The 24,493-nt window shown below is 37.9% G+C and overlaps 1 protein-coding gene across 12 annotated transcripts in view; it reads right to left on the bottom strand.

Moving 5' to 3' along the window:
• The window catches only part of nrxn3b (neurexin 3b), a 257,192-nt gene that overhangs the window by 10,582 nt on the left and 222,117 nt on the right, over window positions 1-24,493 (bottom strand). For all 12 annotated transcript variants that reach the window (XR_015863763.1, XR_015863764.1, XM_088402884.1 and 9 more), the window contains 2 exons: window positions 23,487-23,797; window positions 8,438-8,516 (listed from right to left, as the gene is read on the bottom strand). Coding sequence is in view for 10 of the 12 variants with exons in the window: in XM_088402884.1 (XP_088259010.1) it covers window positions 8,438-8,516; window positions 23,487-23,797 (390 nt within the window). In the remaining 2 variants the exon portion in view is untranslated. The remainder of the gene's footprint in view (window positions 1-8,437; window positions 8,517-23,486; window positions 23,798-24,493) is intronic.

The following is a 24,493-nucleotide window of genomic DNA, read 5'->3' as shown; positions in this document are numbered from 1 at the left end:
GTGAGTACCAGACTTTTTAGACACAAGTTTAGCTAAACGTTTGAAAAAGAAATCAAGACTTAACTGGGATTGGATGTCTGGACTTTTAAAAAGCGTCAAAATACGTCTTTGGGATTGAATGAGTTGAATATTTTTTTCAGTTGTACCATTAAGACATTGGGTTAATGCATGCGTAAGTAAGTTGCATTTAGGGAGAGTAAGATAACATACTAACACTAGGACAAGCCGGGGGTTAGGTAAGGGTAAAGGCTCAAGAGGGGTGCCTGTCACCAAGGGCTGCAGGATGTTTTCTCAGGCAAAGGAAACATTGGTAAGCAATTCAACAAGGGATGGAGGCACACCACAAGTGATACATAACCATTATTTGGTCCTAAAAGCCAGCAAAGGGGCACAGCTACACTGGCTAATCCTTCATTGGTGAGCAACCAACAGCCTTCGTTTGACAGAGAAACAGTTAAGATCATGGGTTCCACAAGAGAAGACCGAGTCATGAGTTTTGAGATCCCTGCAAGATGGGGATTCGTACAATGTCAATAAAAAAATGTTTAAACATATGTCACGCTTTTTGAAGCAAATAAGTCCATTTGAGTGCGTCTGAATTAACGTGCCTGCTATCGCTTAGCTTTAGCAACATTATTATGCTAGTTTGACAGCCTTTAGCTACTAAATCGTACTAATGGGTAAGAAGATACCGTCCTGATTTTTACCATTGCTACAGTAGTCACCCAGGTTGCCAAGTCTTTGTAATTTTTCATAGCTAGAAAATACACATATGCTAATGCTTGGTTAGCCTGTTGCGCCTTAGCTGTGGATGCTACATCATTCAGTTCACAATTTTTCTAGTCCTCTCTTCACTACCTTGTAATCTTTCATAGCTAGAAAATACACGCAAGCTAATGCTCAGTTAACCTGTTAGGACTTAGCACTGGATGCTACATACTTCAGTCTCCACTTGAGCTAATCCTCTCTCCACTTTTTTGTAATTTTTCATATGTAGAAAATACATGCATGCTAATGCTCAGTTAGCTTGTGTTGCCTTAGCTCTGGATGTCGTCACGTTCTGCAGCCATCTACATGTTGTGCGACATATGTTGTAGTGTCATGTGCGTGGATTTTTTTTTTTCCCAGACTTGAGCCGTGCTCTTTGTTTGGGGCATAGCCGAAGATTTTTTTTTTCGTCCTCAATCACCATGTGACCTTATCTCTGCTAAATGCTCAATGTTAGCGCACAGCGGCAGGCCTTGCAGTCTGTCGCCCCCTGTCAGTCAATTTTATTGTACGTGTTTTGGATGGTTTGAGCTTGTGAAGTCCAAATTTCATACCTTGTACTTGTGCAGTTGTAATGATAATGAATGCTATCTATTTAAATATCCAAGACCTTCAGTCTCCACTAGTAATGTTTACAGCTAGAAAATAGACATGCTAATGCTAGGTTAGCCTGTTGCACCTTAGCTCTGGATGCTAAGTCCTTCAGTCTCCACTTTTTCTAGTCCTCTCTCCAGTTCCTTGTAATCTCTCATAGCTTTTAATGCTAGGTTAGCTTAGTCCTCGCTCCAAGAATGATCCACTTCTAACTGCTATTATTGTCCAATGTCGCAGATTTCTCAGTTTCGACGAGCGCAGTAGAGTCAAAGCGGCAAAAGTGCCAGCGCAAGGCAGAATTTATCTCACGTTGCCCTTGTTTACTCGGCAGAGTTTGAACTCCGCTGTTTGCTTTGTTTTCTATTTGCTCGCAAGAAAGCCGCTGCAGTCAAAAGGGCTTCAAATAAGTGCAGAGGACCTTGATGTTTGGGTAAACACTTTAATCCCGGCTAAGCTCTTGCACAAGCGTTTCGCATCTTCCTGGTAAACACGGCGCTTTGCTCGCCTCCCCAAATTTTATTTGTGCCCGCCGCTTGTCCGGGTGGACGCGACGGGACGGGCGAAAGCTCCGCCTCGACAAAAACACAGTCATTCTCCATTTCGCTCGACGCGTCGGGATACAATCTCAGCGCTAGCGCTTTTATCGGTAAGAAAAGAATAATCCCCAGGGTAGCGAAAGCGATCGTTTTCCAGGGTGAGGGTATTTCACGGAAAAAGTTACAGGCGTTTTCGTATCACCCTTGGAAAAAAAATAATCATCTCAACATAGTACCTTCAGGCTTCTGAAGAGATATTAAGTAAATAAGTCTGTAATCTTGATTGACTGACAGCCTCAGCAGTTTAAAGGTCGCAGATGCAGAAATGCGTGGAACGGCACTTCTCCTCACTTTCTTCCCAAGACCCCATCCCCGTGTCTATCCGCCGTTTGCTGAGCTGTCCAAATGGAGATGAATCCTGACCGCCAGTAAGGGATTTTACCACGCGTGCAGCCCGTGAAAGCCCAACCAAGTCAATGTGATTTCAACCCTGAAATTTGCCAAAGAGTCAGTAATTTGAGGACTTGGAATCCTATTGTGGATGTGTGCATTATGCCCAGGTCCTGCTGAAGCATATTCATTCACCTAGCAGAGATTACCAGATGTCCATAAAAGAACAGGCCCGAGATTATATTGGTGCTTTCAAATCACCTTGAAAAAAGGAACAGAGTGCTGACCGTTGCTTGGTATGTTTACATGACACTGAAAAATTTCGACTGGTGGAGTCAGAGAGAAAATAAAGCCATATTTGTTAGATATTTTCTATTCCACTTGCACCCGTCAATTTTTCCGCCACTTTTTCCATGGACGGGTATCATTACTCCAGTCAATTTTTCACTTTTTTGGTGATTTGGTGTTTTTTCTGATAGCGGTCACAGTCGAGTATACGTTTCTATTTCTTTACGTACAAACAGTACTTGATAATATAAGAAAAGGTCAATTTCCAGAAAGAATCAGGATAAATTACTTTTCCTTAAACCTTCCAATTAATATTGAGTAAAAGTTTTGACATAATCAAATAAGAATGATTTTATTTCAAAGTAAATTGGAATAATTTTGCTTGATTGGTTCGCCAAACTAATACTAATGAACTTGGCTTTGCGCAATTATTTTAGTCCTTGTAATTTAACAGCAAAGTAACGACAAAGGTAAATATAGAAACTGCCAAGATGGCCTTCATTGACTGATTGCTTTTGTATCGAGAAATATAATGCTCTAGAGCTCCTTATATCGCGTCCGGGTAAAATACGCACAAACGCTTCAACCCAGATGACAATATGCTATGACGCATTTAAAAACTCCAGCGCATGATATTTGAAAACTTTCCTCAGTTAAATATATGCATATAAATGACAGAAATTACATTTCTTGTGATACTATTATTTCTAACCAGGAAGCGAAACGTCTTGTTTACTGAAGCCGCACCTTTCACGGTATGGCTGCCACGCCCACTTGATGATGTCATTCAAAGCTGCCGGCCACAAAACATCCATCCAGCCATCAACTTTTTTTTGTTGCATGACCGACGTTGGAAAAGCAGTTAGTTAGTGTTGTAAATGTGGATCTTTTGTATATTCAGATAGAATATTCACCTTGGAAAACAATCTTGAGTCACTTCCTCTACTCTACACCCACAACTGTTACACATTGAATGCCTAAAAATGCATCAATGACGGAAAATGACATTGTAGCATGGTTAAAGTCAAAAAATTGACTTTGATAGCGCATCCTAAATTCTCATTTTGTGTCCATTCCAACGGTCAATGCGCAACCAATTCATTCCATGCCTTCGTTGTAACACAATTACAGCAATCCCAAAGACGTACTTATACGTATCCTTCAAGTCTAAGATATTCAAACTCGGGTACTTTATTTATTTATAAAGCTATTCTTTTACCCTAAAAAAAACAGATCTGTAAAGTAGAACCTTGGATTGAATGTCTGGACTTAGTAAAGACATATAAATACGTCTTTGGGCTTGGATGAGTTAAATTCAACACTGTTATTTTCTAGGTTCTCGTAGGTTGTACCCGCTACTTCTAATACTTTTAAATCTCCTTGTTTGCTCTCTTGTGGAACCCATGGGGGATAAAAGGAAACGGTTGAACAGTTTTTTGTTTTTTTTTTGGATAAAAGACAACCATAAAACACCCACACACAGCAGACAGGACAGGACAGACATCACCATGACAGAGACAACAAGTTCAAGCGTCAAGACATCTCAAAGGAAGGGGGGCGAGGGGGGAGGGGGGGGGGGGGTCGGCCTGCTGCGCCCCCCCCTCCCAGAAAACACACGCCGGCATGCTGCGCAAGCCTCATGGGTGACGGAGAAGAAGCGGCACCGACAATGGAGGCCAATCAGAGACATGCAGAAGCAGGGGCATGTAGAGAGAACGGTGGGCTTGGGGTCGGGGGTCGGGGGGGGTCATATGTTAGTTTTTGGAGCTGCACTGCGGTCCAATAACGGGGTACATGCCACAAATGCCTTCTACTTGGAGCAACAGATAGAATAGAAAAACAGATATACTTTGGAGCAATAAAAGTCTTTTTATGCCATCTGCATTCAAACGGTATATGCAGAGAGGCGGGACAAAAGGAAGATGGGGGTGAGTGTGGATGGAGGCGGGGGGGGGGGGGTTAACATTTGGGAGGGGAGTCATTCTTTCACACACAACTTTCTTCAGACAGAATGGGGTCGCCCGCATGAGGCAAAACAAAACCACGATGGCAAGAAAAGATTTTGTTGCCTTTCATTTCCCTAAGTTGTATTGAAAATGGGAAGGGGGGGGGGGGGAGGGGGGGGGGCATGTTTGTTTCAAAGCCATATGGCACAAAAGAAGAAACCAACACAAACTTGATGAGGAGGAGAACTTTGAATTTTCCAACCAGCAAAAGTTCATGCGGCACAAGATGAGGCAAAAACGGGAGGAGCCACTCGATCCTTGCTTGGAGGATGGACGACGGGTGATGAGAAAGACACCAACGGAAAAAAAAAAACAAAAACACCAGAACCAAACCAAAACTGCCCCAGTCGCATCCCGTATGATTACTCGAACCACCCGCCAAATTATAGACGAAAAAAAAAAAAAAATCAAAAGCAGCCCAGCAGCTGGGCGATAACAAAAAAATGTTCCACATGTGCATCACAAGAAAACGATCAAACAGAAAAACAGAACGGAAATCCAACGAAAAACAGAACGGAAATCCAACATCATGTCATGCGACTACGTACGACTGGAAGTGGGTCAAGGAATGAAGATATGAATTTCTGTGTCAACATGGCGTCATGTTACAGTTCGGGCACGGCTGAGTGTTTACTGGATGTGAGCCGTTCAATTCCGCGTTCAGTTCGCGCTAAAAACTTTCGCATTTGACAAAGCTTGGGTTTGAGATTTCGTTTGCTATTCAGGAGACATAAGAGAGACTCGTATTAATAACGATTTTGAAATTTTAAAATCGAGGTAATTGCACGATAACCAATACGGGTTTTATGTTTTCGTAACAAAAAAAAAAGAAAAGAAATTCACGGTAGGTTTTTGATCGATGGGATTAACATACGAATATTGTATTTTTTTAAAATTGTGACAAAGAAAATTTAGGTTACGTCGCTGCGTCAAAAAAAAAACAACTTGACATCCTGTATACAATGTACAGTATTTTTCACACTGTAAAAGTACAGTAAAAATCCTCATATTTTTACATTTTATTTTAACTTCTTAGCATCTAGCTAAAGCTAGCTAAAGGGAGGTCTAAAAGTGGCATTAGCACTTTAGTATTAAAGTAATTGACTGACTTTAGCGCCTTAGCAGATAGCTAAAGCTAGCGAAAGGGATGTCTAAAAATGGCTTTAGCACTTAAGTATTAAAGTAATCTATTGACTTTCGCGCCTTAGCATATAGCTAAAGCTAGTGAAAGGGATGTCTAAAAATGGCTTTAGCACTTAAGTATTAAAGTAATCTATTGACTTTCGCGCCTTAGCATATAGCTAAAGCTAGCGAAAGGGATGTCTAAAAATGGCTTTAGCACTTTAGTATTAAAGTAATCGATTGACTTTAGCGCCTTAGCATATAGCTAAAGCTAGCGAAAGGGATGTCTAAAAATTAATCTATTGACTTTAGCGCCTTAGCATATAGCTAAAGCTAGCTAAAGGGAGGTCTCAAAATGGCTGGTACTAAATGAATTAAGTACAAAGCAATAAATTAATTACTTAAATCCACTTCATTACCTAAAGTATTCAATGATCTAAAATAATTCTTATTTTGATTACTTTGGTACTGACTTTATTTAGTGCCAGGCATTTTTCGAACCTCTTTAAGCCAAACATTTGAATAAAAAAAATCTATAAATACGTCTTTAGGAATGAACGAGATAATTACCGCAAAACAACGCCATATTAGGCGATATTTTGACTGGAGTTCGTAGTACGGCGGTCAAACCCAAGCTTCCTCAAATTAACTTTTTTTTTTTCCTTCTACATGTCTGCGTGTTTACATTACTGTGTTTGCGTGCGTAGAGGAGAGAAGAGAGACAATGCGCACAGAAATTCGAGGATATCTGTTCTCTATTAGAATGTTTCAGGTAAGGCAGACCTCCAACGAAAGGAAACGGAGAGGAGGAGGTAAGGGAGGAAGAGGCTCTGTTGCAGTTAGTCTGCTACATACCACGGCGTCTATGCCGAAAGCATCTTTGTTCTCCAAACAAACTCAAAATGTATCCTCAGTCGGAAGAGAGACACACCCGCAGCGAGGGGAACTCGGGAAGAGGACGGATACATTTTGAAGCATCAGTGCGGGTGACATGGGGGGCTTGATGCTAATTTTCGCACTTTAGCGAGTAAAGCTGCCTCTCCACCCAATGCTGAGAGACCAAAATTAGTATCAGCGCGCCATCATGTCAGCGACCGGTGGGGTCCCGCGGCTAAGTGTAACTTTCATGCTGGAATTGGCCGGATTTCAAGGGCCTGATTTACCAAAGGTGTGTAAACGGGCACTGATTTCATCGGAAAAATTTGACATTTACGAAAATCGAACTTAGGAGGTTTCGGCCTGATGCTGGCGTTATGTAAATCGGTAAAATGTGATTTAATAGCGCCTTAATGGGGACTTACGCGGAACTGCAAGCTTACGCCTTGAGAATTACCGTATTTTCTGTACCATAAGACGCAAATAAAAGCTGTTAAATTTCTCAAAAATCGATAGTGCGCCCTCCAGTCCCAAAATCTGTAAAATTGTTATCATGCGACTTTAATAAGGCCGCCGCTTGAGTCTTTGTTGGACATCTGACAGACGTAAAGCTAAAAAAAACGCATAGTACGTACGCTAGCATTGAAGCATCAATCAAAATTCGCTAATATGTATAGTATGTACGCTGGAAGCAATAAATCGGAGAACATTAATTATTACTTTCACTTCGTGCGGTAGCAGCAATAAACTATCAAAGAACATTACATTATAGGTACATTATTATTCATTAGACATTATTCTACATTATACGCTAGCAACGATTAACCAATCAGAGAACATGGGATAATACGTACAGTACGTACGTTCGCAGTGATAAATCAATAAGAGAACATTACTTATTATATTCAGCGTGAATCAACGTGTACAATTCATTAAAGTGAACTCGTATTTCAGTGCCCGCTATTTGAGACGTTAGTAAATCAGGCCAGATTCTAAGTGTGACAGCGTCAATGCGCATATAATTTACTTACATAAAGTTCTCAAGACCACACACAAGAATTTAGTAGAAAATCATATGGCAATATTACTACCCGGTCATTTGAAACTAAATAAATCTGCTAAATTTAGTAGAAAAAAAAAGAGTTATGTGAAAAAAAATCAATGAAATGGATATCTTTAAAACGTGTATGATTAATCATCTCTTACCCTCTTTTTGCCTCAATATTTGAAAAATAATGTGCATAAATACCTTAGACTGAAGGTCAAGGCTCTGTAATAAACATCTAAAAATGTCTTTGAGATTTGATGAGATGAAAAATATGATTTTTTTTTCCAAAATGACATTGCATCAACTATGTTTATTTTTAGTTTTTTGGTGGTGGAGCTTTTTTGGTCTGTAACATGTAAAAAAAAAATAGTTTTAGAAAATAAAAAAAAAAATTGAAAACTGATAATACGTCTGTTTTTATACTTTTAATCTCTCTCTCTCTCTCTCTCTCTCTCTCTCTCTCTCTCTCTCCCTCTCTCTCTCTCTCTCTATATATATATATATATATATATATATATATATATATATATATATATATATATATATATATATATATATATATATATATGTACATACAAACATATATATTACATCCTACTAAATTTGTGTGTGGAATTGTTTTTAGACTGCATTTTGTTTTTTTTTTGTTTTTTGAAACGGTGTCCTTTTAAGTTACACTTGAAGCTCTGATGGGACATGATGCTAAGAGGAGAAGCTCCTCGGAAGCAAAAAGAAATAAATAAAGAAAAAAAACTGGGGGAAATCGGACTTGGGTTTAGAGCAAGCACAATTTGACACACTCATCCCACCTGTGTGTCCTGAATCGCACTCTTCCAGATCCTCGTCGTCGCTGGAACACTCGGCCGATGAAACAATGTCATCTGTCGTCTATGGAAGAACGCATTCAAACACACTGTTAGCTACATTGTTAGCTAGATAGCTATCTACAGTAATTAACAATCAAACTATCTGCATTCATTTCATAGTTAGATAGCTAAGTCGATACAAAGCAGGTTAGCTAGCTAAATAGCTATCTAATTAGCTATCGATTTACCTAATTTATTTCAACAGATGTAGTTTGATAGCTAATTGCTGGCTAGCTAGTTTGCTATCTAATGAGCTGTATTTCAGTCCAGACAATTTGATAGCTAATGAGATACATTATTAGCTAGATAACTATCAACAGAAATTAGCTGTCAAAGAACATTCATTTCATACGAACATTACGTACGTACATTTCATCAGATAGTTTGATAGGTAATAGATTTATAGCAGGCTGGCTAACTGTATCGGAATCAAATTAGTTATCGATATATCTCTACTTTTATTTCAGTAGATTTAGTTTGACAGGAAATTGATGGCTAGCTAGCTTGCTATCAAATTAGCTATCGAATCATCTCTACATCTATTTCAGTCGAGACAGTTTGTTAGATGATTAGCTACAGAATCTAATTAGCGATAAAATTATCTTTCTATTTATTCCAGATGAGATAGTTTGATAGTTAATCAGCTAGCTAACTTTGCTTAACTTAGGACGTTGAATGGCCGTAGCGATCCTTCTCCCCGCCACTTTTCATTCTTTGGTCTTTTGGGGCAAACCAGGGAGGACGAGATTATGGGACGCAGGTTGTATTTCAAGCAGCGCCGAGCAGCCGCTGTTTATTAGAACGAATCAGCGGGGTAATAAAGCAGGTGCTGTCACCGGGCAGGGTTATGAAATCAGAACACTGATTGAGTTTTGCAGTGCTGCTGCGTGCATGGGGTTGTAAATATCATTGGCTTTGACAGAATAATGAAAGACAACCCCCCCCACCACCACCACCTTGCTCAGGCTTTTGCCTTAAAACGAGCCGCCTCCGCAGGATGCACTTTGAGACTTTTTTTTTTTTTTTAACACCGTTCCTAACATGTAATAACAAAGTGTTGTGTACCCATTGCAGGTAATTAAGTACGCAGGCATTAGAGGGCTGCAAATTGGTGCCGCTTAAGCTAAAGCCATGCAAACTACATAAAATTATTTATTGAAGCTACATGATGGGTGTAAATGGTTTGCTTATTGCTGAAAGAGGGTTACTGCTTGTTATGATGATGATGATGATGATGATGATGATGATGATGATGATGGCGATGAGGACAACAGATGTGGGTGGCAGGGAGGCAGAGACATCAAATAGCCACTTAAAGCAGCAATTTCCATCAGAATGGACGCATTCACGATATTCTTAACTCATTCAGTGCCAAAGACGGAGTTTGAAGTTTCTTAACAGTGCAGACATACCAAAATTTCTTGATTTATTGCTTTTAATGTTAATTTGTCAAGCACACTAAAATCAATCAAAAATGTCATTTGTGTATTGTTTTTTTACACTGTATTTTTTAAGGCAAATAGTTTGGAATTAAAAAAAAAAATGGTGTTGTCCTTATAACGAAGCAGAAAACGTCTGCCGCTGCACTGAACATCATCTAAATTTCATATCTAGATTCAGAATTAAAACAAGCAATCTGCTGCTATTTTTTTGAAAGAGTTACTTTGGAATCATTCATGTGATATTTTCACATTTTGTACCTTGACTGAGAGCCAAAAGTGGGCGCATACAAAAATGAATTTTCAGTCACTGCTACGTTATGAAAAGAAATATTGTTAGTAGGTTAATTGCATATTTGTGTGTTCATAAAGGCTTTACGGCATGCGAATCAAACTTATTAACAGCAAATTTTATTTAGGATATACAGCGGTGCTTAAATATGATCAAGGGGACCGTAAATGGCCCCCGGGCCATAGTTTGGACACCGATAAGAATAAGGTTATTTTTGTAGGATAATATGTAAACCCCTTGACACAATTTAAGGAAAATCGAATCAAATGTGTTATATTTAGAAGCAAACGTGTCCATTTGCATGAGCGCGAATTTGGAATTTCCAAACAGCTAATGACCCGCCACTCGCTAGCTAAGTGCCTGATCGCATTGTGAGCAAATGGCTTTGAAGTGCCACGTTTGACATTTCCAGGCCCGCAAGACGCGAGCTCCTTTCATCTTAATGAAACCCGTGATGCGCTTGAAGCGCTCCCCTTGAAGACCCCAAGGTGCGTTGGCTTAATACCGAGCCGAGCGAGTGACAAAGAAAGCTCATTCTTCCCTCCGTGGGATAACAACAACATAAGGCTGCCAAGCAAAAAGGGGGGGGAAAGGGGAGTTGGGGGGGGGGGGGGGCGCAAAAAGCCAAAGACTGTGTTGCGTGTGCGCGGAGCCTACAGTGACAGAGCATAATGATGTGGTTGGTTAACAGGACTACAAAAAACGATTTCACAGCTGGGGAAATCCAATTCTCAAAATCTCCATAACGTACAGTGGGATATACTCTGGTAGCCCCAACACCCCCAAAAAAAAAAAAAAGTATTTTTTTTTCTCCTTAAAAGCTGCCTTTTCTTGGGCAGGATGAATCGAATATGCAAAATTGATTATTAGAACCGATATTTGCCAATTTTATGAATCTAATTGGCTATAATAATAAATAATACGATGGCTGATACAAGATCCATCTCAAACTATTTTAAACTCAAGGAAGTATGTATTTACATTTAAATTTAGTAAAGCATTAAAGAAAACAAAAACTCAGTGATAAAGTTCGATTTTCTTCCTGTGGCACCTGAACTTGGCTATTATTAATAGTTTATAATAATTAAGCCACTTTTCAAACACTGTAGATGCACAATGAGTGAAATTATATAGTTGAATTTTATAGAACAAATAAAACATATTAAACAATCCAAGAAAGCTAGTACAGTCTTTGATACGAAATATGATTCTTTTTTTATGATTTTACACATGTAAATATCTGTAACAAGCTTCGAAGAAAATACTTGAGGAATACAATTAATTCTGGAAAAAATTGCCATTAATTAGTTTGTTTTCCACTTGACATTGCTAAAATTAAAACTACTTGAGAAAACTTTTAGAACTTGTTTATATTGATCTTTTTAAGACATAATTATAAAAATATGGCCTCCCTGGAGCTATTATTAATAGCTTATAATAATTAAGCCACTTTTCAAACACTGCAGATGCACAATGAGTGCAATTATATAGTTGAATTTTATAGGAAAAAAAATCATATTAATCCAAGAAAGCTAGTACAGTCTTTGATACGAAATATGATTATTTTTTTATGATTTTACACATGTAAATATCTGTAACAAGCTTCGTAGAAAATACTTGAGGAATACGATTAATTCTGGAAAAAAATTGCCATTAATTAGTTCGTTTTTCACTCGACATTGCTAAAATTAAAACTACTTGAGAAAACTTTTAGAACTTGTTTATATTGATCTTTTTAAGACATACTTATAAAAATATGGCCTCCCTGGAGCTATTAAAATAAAAAAATATATATATTGGATGTGTTTATTCAGTGAGGAGTTACATATTTGACATGGGGCATTAAATTGTAAACATTCCACAAAATATGCATTAACAAAGACTTGGTGTTTACCGACAACAAAGACAAAACAAAACAAAAAAAAACGAAAAAATACTACAATGCTTTCTGCTGTCTGTTTGTATGAATGCGAGCCGAAAGCAGTCAGTGGAAACCTCACGCCCGATTGATCCCGATGACATCGTTGTGAGTCTTAACGCAACGGCAACAAACACGGCAGCAAAATCAATAAATAAGCAGTCCTCATTAAAATAGCTTTTACTTCTGACTGCTTCTGCACATCAACCAGGAGGATTTCTCCCGGGATCAATCCAGACCGACAGTCTTCTGGAACATCAGTCACAACTCCAAGCTCCAATGTTCACGGCTGAGAAAGCCCAGCTCCGCAACGGCAACAACACACAACACGGAGCATAACAATTCTTATAAATATCTTTTGATTACAATTTTTGGAACCACAGTACTCTACTTATCTCATGTATAGAGATGAGTGACTCCATTTTGGGTAAATCTTTTTTTTTTTTTTGCTTTGACTTGCAAGCAAAATTTTGAAAAATGAACCAAATATGGTAGCCGATAAGAGAACTCAGTTGATAACAAGCAGAAGTTTATGAAATAATCAAATATTCTAAAAAAAATACTCATATTCATATTGCCACTTTGAAGTCTTCTGCCAAACTAAACTTAAAACAGAGTGAATTCCACATAGCTTTTCCCTAATACGTAAAGTCAATTAGCTTCATGCTAACAAACAATGCAAACTTCTATTGACGGATATTCAGGCAAGAATGGTGGAGCAACACATGTAGAAAGACTACATGGCAATAAACGAGAATGTTTTCATCTGTAGACGGACAACATGACACTCAACGGGCAATCCTTGGCAGGATTCCTTCTGACGTCATTTCACGTCAATGGCACTCAAAGTGTTACTTGTCATGACTATACCCGTTTTACATTTACTACTACAGTGCGTCACCGTGTTACGAAATTTATTCATTCCGCGGTTGGGCTCGTAAGGCGAATTTACCGTATAGATGGCAATCCAAACCTATGTTAAATAGCTAATGCGTTTAGAATCCCAGGTAAAAACATCTAAATTGTACATTCATATTCAGTGTTGGTACCAAAATAGTCTAGTAAGTGCTACATATATAATATACATGTATACAATCAGAAAAAATGATCAATAAAAAATATAGAAAAGATTTATTTACCTTTGCGTGGCGCTTGTTATGCCCATATAAGGGTAGCCCAGGCTAGGCTAGCTTTGAATTTCTTGATTATCTACGGCTTCGTTTCCATAAAACTCATCTTCTTACTTCTCTCTTTAACATCACTAGCAATTTTGGGACCCATGGCTAACCCATTCAACTTTGAATTAAGCATTAAAATGGACGATAAATACAGTTTTGTAACCACTCGCGATAGAACAAACCTTTACCGTTCCGCCATTTTGAAACGAGTGAGGCCGACCAATAGCAGACCAGCATCTCTGTCACGTGACGGCAACATAAAATAAGTGCAATTACCTAAAAACTCCTTGCAAACGGAGACAAAACAACGCAAATACAGCCAAGCCCCTAGGGTCATGACAGTTGTTTTTGTCGCAAAGCCGGGAAAACGGCATAAAGAGGGGACGAAAAAATGAAAAAAACGTAAGCCAGGGACGCTGTAACCCGGGGGTCCGCCGTACCTCATTTCAAACCCCAATCATCAACTTTAGGGAGCTGCTCTAATTGTCCGTATCAATATAAGCGGTAGAACTCGAGGTGGCCTCGGTGTTCCGAAAGTACTTTTTCAAATTGCAGAAGTTCCTCGGCAGCCTCGCTAGTCTATCGTCCTCTCCCTCAGGGTCAATAAAAGCAATGTAAAGGCTAAAAGGCTCCCAGCTTACAAACATGACATGAAGTATGAGTATGATAGTGCTGTCTGGGGAAGCGAATAGGATCACAAAGCCAGACTCGATTCCACTGAGTCATATCATCATGGAAGCTGCTCTTGAACACACCACAGTCATAATAAATGACCTTCAAAAGCTTTTCTGCCCTTAAGGACCGGGGAAAAAAGAGAAACAATGCTTTTTGAGAAACAACACATTATGGAACCCCATTACTTCTTCTATCATACCCAATTTGGTTTATTTACAAAGGCAGAATGCCTGATGGCGGAAAACCGTTGTGTGTGTTGCGTTGTGTTTTTTATTTATTTCTTTTTTTGGAGCAGATGAGAAGAAGCCAGACAAATCAATTTTCCTCAAGCACTTCATCCCAGCAGACAGTTGCCATGGATATGCAATATGGTTACACGTTGCGAGATCAAAGGGACGACGGCGAGGCAAGGGCAAATCAAAGACGGGATTCAAAGCAACTTCTTAACATTCCCTGTGGCGCTGCTTCGTCACCTTGAACTTTTACATATTTCATACGGACTTGGTCAAAATCACAGGGTGCCCTTCTATTAACTCGTTCGATGCCAGGGACGTATTTTCACGTTTTATGAGAGTCCAGATGTTCAATCCCAGATACTTAAGTATCAATTTTGTACTCAAGCGTTTGGAAATTGGCGTCCTTAATGTACTTAATATAATCTGGGATTTATTGTCCAGACTCTTAAAAAAAACGTGAAACTACGTCCCTGGCATTGAATGAACTATCAATTTGGTATTGGTATTGGTATTTATAAGAGTCCAGATGTTCAATCCCAGATACTTAAGTAACGATTTTGTACTCAAGCGTTTGGAAATTGAGGTCCTCCTTAATGTACTTAATGTAATCTGGGATGTAATGTCCAGACTCTTAAAAAAACGTGAAACAATGTCCCTGGCATTGAATGAGTTAGGGAAAACCTCCACATTGCTCTGAAATAAATCACAACAAAATAAAGAAAATACCATAATATTCGGACTATAGGTCACATATATATCACATATATAGATAAATATATATATATATATATATATATATATATATATATATATATCACATATATATATATATATATATATATATATATATATATATCACATATATATATATATATATATATATATATATATATATATATATATTTTTTTTTTTTTTTTTTTTTTTTTTTTTAATTTTTTTTTTTTTTTTTGGGGGGGGGGGGATCGATTCATACTGTTCCAACAGTTCCTACTTACCAAAAATGAGATTATTTTCACCATTTAAATCGCCTTTTACCGTTTCTCGTCAGATTCAAGCCTTCAACTCATTCCAGGTGATTGTCTATCATTCATAAACTATTCCGCATTTTTCATTCAGCTATTTCTTTAGTTTAGCAAACACATTACACCCGGGGTAATATAAATGACTTTTGTTGCGTCTCACAAACACTCAACTCCGCAGTGCATGAATAAAATGAACAACCATTGAAACTGTAAACACTATAATGACAAATTCTCTTGGCATACCATTACCATTCATTATAGTTTCCGTGACGACGGAGTCTCGGCAGAATTTAGTGGAAAAGTTGCTTTTTTTCACAGCAATTTTCTGACTTTGCGCGATCGCTTGATGTCGATTTTGGCATATGTCTTTTAAAGATGCTGTTTTGAAACACAGTTTTAGAAAGCGGCGCATCAGAAGCGTACCCTCAAATTTGGGAACGAACCGAGGGCCGGGGGCTTGTCCGTTTCCGGCGAGCGTGTGTGAGTAAGTCTGTTTGTCGCCAGGCTTCCCTGATGACCTTGTACGCTGCGGCAGGGGGGTGATTAAGGATCGGGGCCGAAGACCATTTCCTTTTCCAGGAGAAGACGAACGACCCTGTTTGAAAGTGGCTGCCTTTGGCCTCGGGGCAATTAGAGTTTTCTGTGTGCCGGTAGCCCTTGCTGTGCTGTATACGCCTGCCTGATCCTTGAGAAAAAGAGAAATAATCGCCACATAACCAATTTAGCTGAAACCAACACTGCAGATTTGAGCACTCTTTTGTTTGCTTTAGTCGTTTATTTTTTCTTACCGGCATCCTCCCGTTGCCTCCAATTCTTTTTGTATTCTGTGTAACCCCATAAAGTCGGTTGGAAATATGATGTTTGGAGACAAATTTGTCATAGGAGATCAGTGAAGGTATATTTTAGTGTCACTCGTTGAGTGAATGAACTGTGTTGGTTCAATTCACTACTTGGCATTCGAAGCTATAAAACAGCTGACCGCCAGTGATTCATTTGTAGTTGCTCCCTGTCTTAGTCCCGGTTTCGTTTCTTGCTGATAAAAGCATTCTGGGATGCGTTTCAAATAACCAATAATTGCAGATGAAATTTGCATCTTTTCTCTACTGACTCTTGGCCAGGAAATGCAAGATAGAAGTTGTTTAATCCCCCAATTAAAGATGTTTAAAGTCAATTCAACCTCAGCAATACCTTGTTTCACTTGTAGTGTATGTGACAGATTAAAATTTGACTAATGTTAATGAAACTGTCTTCTATAGTTGTAGGGCAAGCAGTTACAAATGAGAACTGACATCTAACATTTCAGAGTTATGTTAAGCATGATGAAACCATCCAGTGGACGTGACTGTTGATTGCGCTCTCGTCCCCTGTATTGAACATGATGGTGTATTATAGTTAAGGTGAAACATCTTAACTGGTTATTTTGCCGATCTTGCCTAAATATTGAACATTTCAAGCAAGTAATTAAATACTAAAGTAATCAATTAATTTACTTGCATAGTATCAAATCAATTAATATAATTTAATTTATGTAGATAAATGCTAAAGTAATCAATTAATTTACTTAACCCTGGTTCTGTGTTTTGTGCATTATTTTAATCTTTACATCGAAGGAAAAAAATGAAAGTAGTCACCAAGGAGCTGAAATTTCACCCAGGCGGTGACAACATGTCAAACTTCAACATGGAGTGACCACACTGCCATTAATGCGCCATCTCTTGGCTAAAATACTGCGAGGGCATGTAAGAATATGACCCAAAAAATGATCAAAATACCGCACAAGGGTTAAAGCTTAAAAAAAGTTGAGATCTTTTAGCATGCTTGTCAAACCCTCAAGCGTGAAAGAGGGCAGTTTCATCCTTACACTTCCTTCTTGTGAGATCCGTTTAGTGCTTCCTCTTCAATTCTTTTCACAATTTCTCACAGTGGACGCCTATTATGACTTCAAGGGCCTAATAACAAACTGCTAAGCTTCACATCTTCCGACTCTGCCAGAGGTCCCATTTGGGGTCGGTTCTTAATGAATGCAAAGCAAATTAAGAAATCAATTTGTTGTCTTTTTAGCAGATGGAAGTTGAAATGTAATCATTAACGGTGAAATGATTGTATAAATACTGACGCAATAACCTTGAACTCGGGAAAGGAAGAAAAACTACACCCCATCTTCCCGTTTTAATGGCAAATTCTATAAACCACATCTTAAATCTCCTATATGTGCTAATATTAACACATATAATCTTTGCAATTAGTTTGAAATCCTGCTATGCTGTTTTTGAAGGTGAGAAGTGGTGAAAAAAAATGCAAAAGTGAATCATATAAAAGCATTAACAAGCTAATGATACACCATGTTGTATTATTCAAATATTTGAAGATTAACACAGGAATGTATGCATGTGTGAACAAAATAATAAAAAGGAACAATTTTAATATGTTTTTTTAACAAAAGAGACTAACTGAAAAAAAAAGAACAAAAACTAAAGAAAACAAATATAGAATTTTTTATGACCGTAACTTTATTGTAGGTCTACAATTGTTTTTTTTTTCCCTCTTGGCTCAGATGAGACAAAACATATATAAATTTGATGTATTTATGTTTAACAAAAGACAAATAAACCAATTCAAACACTTTTTTTTGTAAATTTTTACTTATGACCATCACTTAATTTGTAAATTTTCCTCATAAGTCGGCCAAATAATAATAATAATAATAATAATAATAACAATAATAATAATAATAATAATAATAAGACACAAACAACGAAAAGAAACAAGAGCAAAACAAACAAAACAAACACTTTTTTGGGGTTGATTTTCATTCATGACCAACCAACTAATCACTTGACAACACTAATATATATATATATATATATATATATATATATATATATATATATATATATATATATATATATATATGTGTTTTAGTTATGCAAAAGTGATTATAAATGATTACACTACAGAGAGAAAAAAGGTCAATTAAAGACCAAATAGCAAATAGGCTCTCATTGCTAATTCCCAACTTTGCGGATAAAGGCTTAGCACAGGATTTAATAAGTGACTGTTCCACTTGTATAATCCATGTAAGTGTGCTGGCACCTGCTGTGGGTTAGATGTCATCTGTTCTTAAAGAAGAACAACCTGGATTTGAGATGTAAATTCCCCAAATAACATGCGAGGGGGGTTTATTTAATCCACAATTATTCCAGAAGATCCGCAGCATAATTAGGAGGCCATTTAAGATTTCCGTCACTGAAGTGCTATGTTACACTTAGCTGCTTTTATCCGTTTGCTTAGTGGGGTGTCAACACCGTCTATGTGTTCAGGCTTATCTTGGCACTTTTTTTTTTTATTTGCTTCCACTGGAGGTTTGCATTTTAATTGGACGCGTGTATAACCAGTCAGAAATCTGAAGAGTCAACGCAGCATGAGGCGAGACCATCACTAACCGGAGCTTGGGCTAGTCATAAAAAACAAAAGAAAAAAAACACCGCAATATGATTGTTTGGCACCGGTTGGGCCGGCGTCCTGTTGCGCGAGTGTCGGCCGACGAGACACACACAAACACACGCGCGCAAACAAGCGTTTCCTATGGTTGTGTGCAAGCTGTGAGAAACATCGGGGACGTCCATTATGGACGCCCCTGCGGTTTCATCAACCTGCAGTGAGCTGCTGGTGCTCCAACACTAAGTGACAAACTATCAGGATCACACGAGTGAAAGATCACACAAGCGGGAGCAGGAAAACTATTTATTCTGCGACACCGGTCTCCCAATTTGTTTTTCTTTGAAACGACTTTTTATAGAAATCTAAATAATAAGGAAAATTGGCAATGATGAATTGAAAAGTCATCGATCATCAAGTTCATTAATAATCATTTTTGAAAAAAACATTTTTTTACGCTTTTTAAATCCAGATTTTGACCCCAGGCACTTATTTCATTTTATATATGCAGTGGGCCCCCGTGTTACGAACTTAATCCGTTCAGCGGCTACGCTCGTAACTCGAACTGCTCGTATGACGGGCAACCCAAACCTATGTTGATTAGTGAATGCGTGCAACGCGGGGGACAAAAAACGCCGCGGTCCACGCTCGTAAGTCGAAATGTTCGTAAATGAGGGAGTTCGTAAACCGGGGGCCCACTGTATAGTATAAATGATATACTATTATATTTCATTTTTATTTATTTCTTTATTTTTTTGTTTGTTTTATTTCTATTTTGTGTTTACCGAGTAGTACCGAGTGTGTGTGTGTGTGTGTGTGTGTATATATATATATATATATATATATATATATATATATATATATATATATATATATATATATACGTTTATACCATCAATGGCATCAAATATGGCTTTTGTGTCCACCGTAATGGACATTTGTCTCTATCTTTTGACCGATTAATGCTGCCCTAATACAGTAAGTGTGTCAGTCGTGCTCAGTTTGAGGACATCCTGGCATTTCCAGTGATGTCTCATGTGTTGGCGATCAACGTTGTTGTCTGGATGAGACAAAATGGACACAACGGTGGACACAAATGAGTTGGCACCCAGGATATGATGCCATTAAAGCAGCAAGAAACCACATTTTTCTATGTGTCTTCATTTGTCTCGAAGATAAGTCACATAACACAACAATGAAGAAGAGGCGGGAAGAAAAAAAAACATTTTTTTTCCTCAGTTCCTTCTGGGAGTGATCATTAATTAAGCGTGAGATTGGCTGTTGCCACCCGGCGCTCATCGTAGCCATTGAGGGATTTGCTAAATCTCACCTGAGAGACAAAGATGGCTCCTGTTTGTGAAGTGGACTGAAAATAGATTTGCAAGGGGGGACTAAAATATATGTTTCGGTCTACTACACACACACACACACACACACACACACACACCAAGTGATGGTGCATCTTGGGTATTGAGGATTCTTTATGGCTGGATTTAAACAATATGGTTCAAGTCACACACAAATCTGATTGTTTTTTTTTTCTGTCATGCGCCGCTGGTCGGGTACATCAAATTATGACACAATGTTGCAGAGAAACATTTTGAGTCATGGCGCATGTCAAGCGAGACATCAGTGAATTTTGAGACTGCACTTAAATCACGTCTATGGAAAAGTGGAGATGCCGACGTGGAGTAAACATTTTTGACAGGTAAACTATTTGAACGTACTTGAAAGTAGGTTTGAACATATTTACAAGTACAGCGGACACCCACCATACAAATTAATCTGTTGGGATCGTAAGGTAAAATCGTCGTATGGGGGGGCAATTGAAAGCTATGCTAATTAGCGAATGGGAATAAAACCCCAGGCAAAAACATCAAAATGTTATATATGTATTAAAAATTGGAAACAAAATAGTATAGTGAGTCCTACTTTTATATAATATTCATGTATATAGATAAATAACATCATAATAAAAAATATATAGAGGAAAAACGAAATTTTATTTACCTTTGGAGTGACGTGACTTGAGCTAGTTATGGCTATTTTCCCGAGCAAGGCTAATGATGCGCATGCCTTCTTCTTCTACAAACTGTTCAAATGTATTTACAATTATATTTGAACATAGTTGAAAACCATAATATCAAATACTTTCGAGCATACTTTTGACTAAATGCGAGAAACATAATATTTTTTTCCCATAATGCTACAGGATGTTGATGTGCATACCAAAATGTTCTAGTTTTAGCGCTGAGTTTACATTTACATGACGAACGTACCATATTTTTCCGGTTGTTGTTTCAATCAATTTTTGTCATTTATAGGCTGCACCGGACTGCAGGTTGCCACTTCAGTTGGTACAGGTAAGTTAAATCAGCAGAAAAATAACAGAAAATAAGAAACCTGAAGAGGGAGGCAAAACAACATAAACACAGCCAACCCCACAGGTCATGTCAGCTGTTGATGCCGTAAAGAGGGAAAAATGCCAGAAAGAAGGGACGAAAAAATTTAGTATTTCACTTCCTAACGTGAAAAAAACGTAAGCCAGGGAAGCCGTAATGTTTCAAAATATTTACAAATTGTTCTAATGTACGTACAATCATGTTTGAACATAGTTGAAAATGTTCAGACATAATATGCAAATACTTTTGAGCATACTTTTAGGCTAAATGCGAAAAACATAATATTTGTTCCCATAATGCCACAGGATGTTGACCTGTATCCAAAAATGTTTTGCTTTTAGCACTGAGTTTACAATAAATTAACATAAAATCAATATTTCTCATGTATAAGCTGCATCGTGCCACAGGTTGTAACATCAGTTGGTGCACCTAAGTTAAATCAGCAGAAACAGAAAAATAAGAGCAATTACCTCAAAACACCTGAAGAGGGAGGCAACACAACATAAACACAGCCAACCCCACAGGTCATGACAGTTGCCAAGTTAAATCAGCATTTCGTGGGCCACATTAAATGATGTGGCGGGCCGGATCCGGCCCCCGGGCATTGAGTTTGACACCTGTATTCTAAACCACCAACAAGCTATCTGTTGCGGCGGTCAAGAGGCTAACAAGCAGTGAATGCTACCTTGAGTCCAACCTATTTGCCAGCCCCGCCTGCAGCCCTAAGAGACTTATTACTTTAATACGAACAACGGCTTGTTCAATTTCTCTCCAGAGCGTCAAATGACCACATTGCTTGATTACTTTCTGAGCACCCCTGCAACATCCATTGGCTTGGGAGTCAGACTGACAAAAGACAGCCGGAGACACTAAATAAATAAATAAAGACAAGCTGCAACTTTGTTTTGATCCTTCTTTCCTTGAAACAAGATAATAAACTCTCAGAAGTAGAGCGGCGCGTAATGCAGCTCAACTCCGATCCCGCCGTAGCCACAAAAACAGTAAAGGAGACACTTTGTGTTTACTGACTGTCGCATTGCAAAACATGTAGTACTCCACAAAACTTAGCCGGAAAGCTGCCATCAAAGCTGCGAGCGAGCAACTAAAAAGAGACAAACAGACGGATCGCACGCACGATTCGTTTCGACTGCGATGTCGCAACAGCGCATGCAACGAGACACCAAAACGCCTCATAGGAACCCCGTGGAGGGAAAAGCTTTGTATTTTTGGCAAAACTATGCGGGGGTGGCTCTTACAAAAATGCGATCGTCTTTAAATGTGTTTCAAAAATTACATTTAGTACGGCTTTTTCTTCACACACACAGTATGTGTATAGGTGCTGTATAGAAATTTTTAAATCGGGGTTTTAAGTCGAAATTAGTTCTCGCAAAAACAACAACTAGTATGGCGTTTAATAATGAGGGAACTGCATCAACACGGCATAAAAGATTATTCGATTTTTTAAACCTCTGTTGTGTCTGGGGATTTTTCACTAGCCTGGCGTTCCTTTCACCATATTTGGGCTGACTTTGAAAGGGTCATAACATCGTCAAATATAAATATATTTTTACTTGAACACATTCCAAACATGCAATGACTGTTAATAAGTGTACATGTCTACAGTATTTTTCGGACTATAAGGCGCACCGGCATATAAGCCGCAGCAGCAAAAAAATTGTGCAAAAATATCATCTTTTGCCACAGATAAGCCGCACTGGACTATAAGCCGCAGGTAATATGAAACTTAAATTTTCTTTATATATTTTTTCTCAATTGTCTACCAAGTGCAACATTCTCTGTTTAACAGACTGAACATGCCTGCATATTTAGTCCTAACATTATATTTATGGAAAATGGATGGATGGATATTACCAAAAGAATACTGCGTTAAATCGCATGTCAAACTCGATATCAATATTTCGATAGCATTCCGTCTCCCGTTGTTTAATTAATAGATTAATTTAGTGAACATTGCACACACTGCAAATAAATAATATATACAATCATAGATTTATATATACGATCATATATACTTTATCATATCAGATTAACAAGTCCGAAACTGTTTTCAATTTGGACCTTTTTTTATATTTTTAATAATATATTTTAAAAGTCTTTTGAGCACAGCCATTGATTCACATCTTTTCAGTTCTATTTCATATTAATTCCATAAAGTGACTCCTTGAAAACACATTTTCTTGACCGGTAGAAAAAACCACCAGATAAGCCGCACTGGACTATAAGCCGCAGGGCTCAAATCATGATGAAAAAGTCGCGGCTTATACTCCGAAAAATACGGTATATATGTGGCGAAATGACTTTGATATTTCGTCCACTGAAGTTGATTGCCGTGGGGCGATTTGTGAAAGGCGTTTCGATTGGACATCTTACCTGGATGGTGGGCGGCGAGCGCTGCTTGCGAGTGGTGGTCGTGGATAGCGTGGTGGTGGTCTCGATAAAGGTGGTGGACATCTCGGGCGGTATCGATGTGGTGGTGCGTGCTCCGCCTCTGCTGGCCGGCACATCGCCCACCAGACGAACGCTGCCGTTCACTTTGATATTGGCGTGGCCTTCGGCGGCCATGTTGAGGACTTTGAGGCCGTTGTAATAAAGGCCAGAGAGCTGACCCTGATAGGGCCGCTTGCGGTCGTTTCCACCAATGGAAATAGTCGCTTGGGTGTTGAAGATAGTGAGTTGGCGGCCTGGGATAGGAGGAGCTGAATTATATGGTTGTATGATGTGTATTTGAATTAAAAAAAATAAAAAATACTCATTGTAAAAGCTGATTGCCAAAATGGATGTGAATGTGCAAAGTGTAATGGCGTAAAATGAAAAATCTGCTTTATAACAACTGCATCACCAATTATATTTAAAATACACTCACTGGACACTTCATTGGACATACCTGCACAATCTTATATGTTCCGAAACAAAAGCTGCGTCAGTCCATAATATAATAAAGCAATCACTGCCTTTGAGAAAGAAATTAACTATAAACTATATAGTTAACATAAGATCATGTTATAAAATATAAATTATAAACTAAAAAGTAACACCCACCCATTTTTAAAATAAATTATATAGCATATACATACTTACATTACAAAAAAACATATTTTATTGTTTTTATAGGTGTATATAATATAATATAATAATTATAAATTAATAACATTATATATACATACAGTATATACATACTAATATATATATATTAGTATATATAACATTATATATACATGCAGTTTATAAATACTAATTTACATATATATATATATATATATATATATATATATATATATATATATATATATATACTGTATATATATATTAGTATGTATATACTGTAAGTATATATAATGCTATTAATTTAAATTTATTATATCATATTATATACACCT

The sequence above is a fragment of the Hippichthys cyanospilos genome, chromosome 20 (genome assembly GCF_059441005.1).
Source record: "Hippichthys cyanospilos isolate Australia breed blue-spotted pipefish chromosome 20, RoL_Hcya_1.0, whole genome shotgun sequence".
NCBI lineage: Eukaryota > Metazoa > Chordata > Actinopteri > Syngnathiformes > Syngnathidae > Hippichthys > Hippichthys cyanospilos.
The sequence above is the reverse complement of the archived record's forward strand: the minus strand, read 5'-3'. Positions and strand labels throughout refer to the sequence as shown.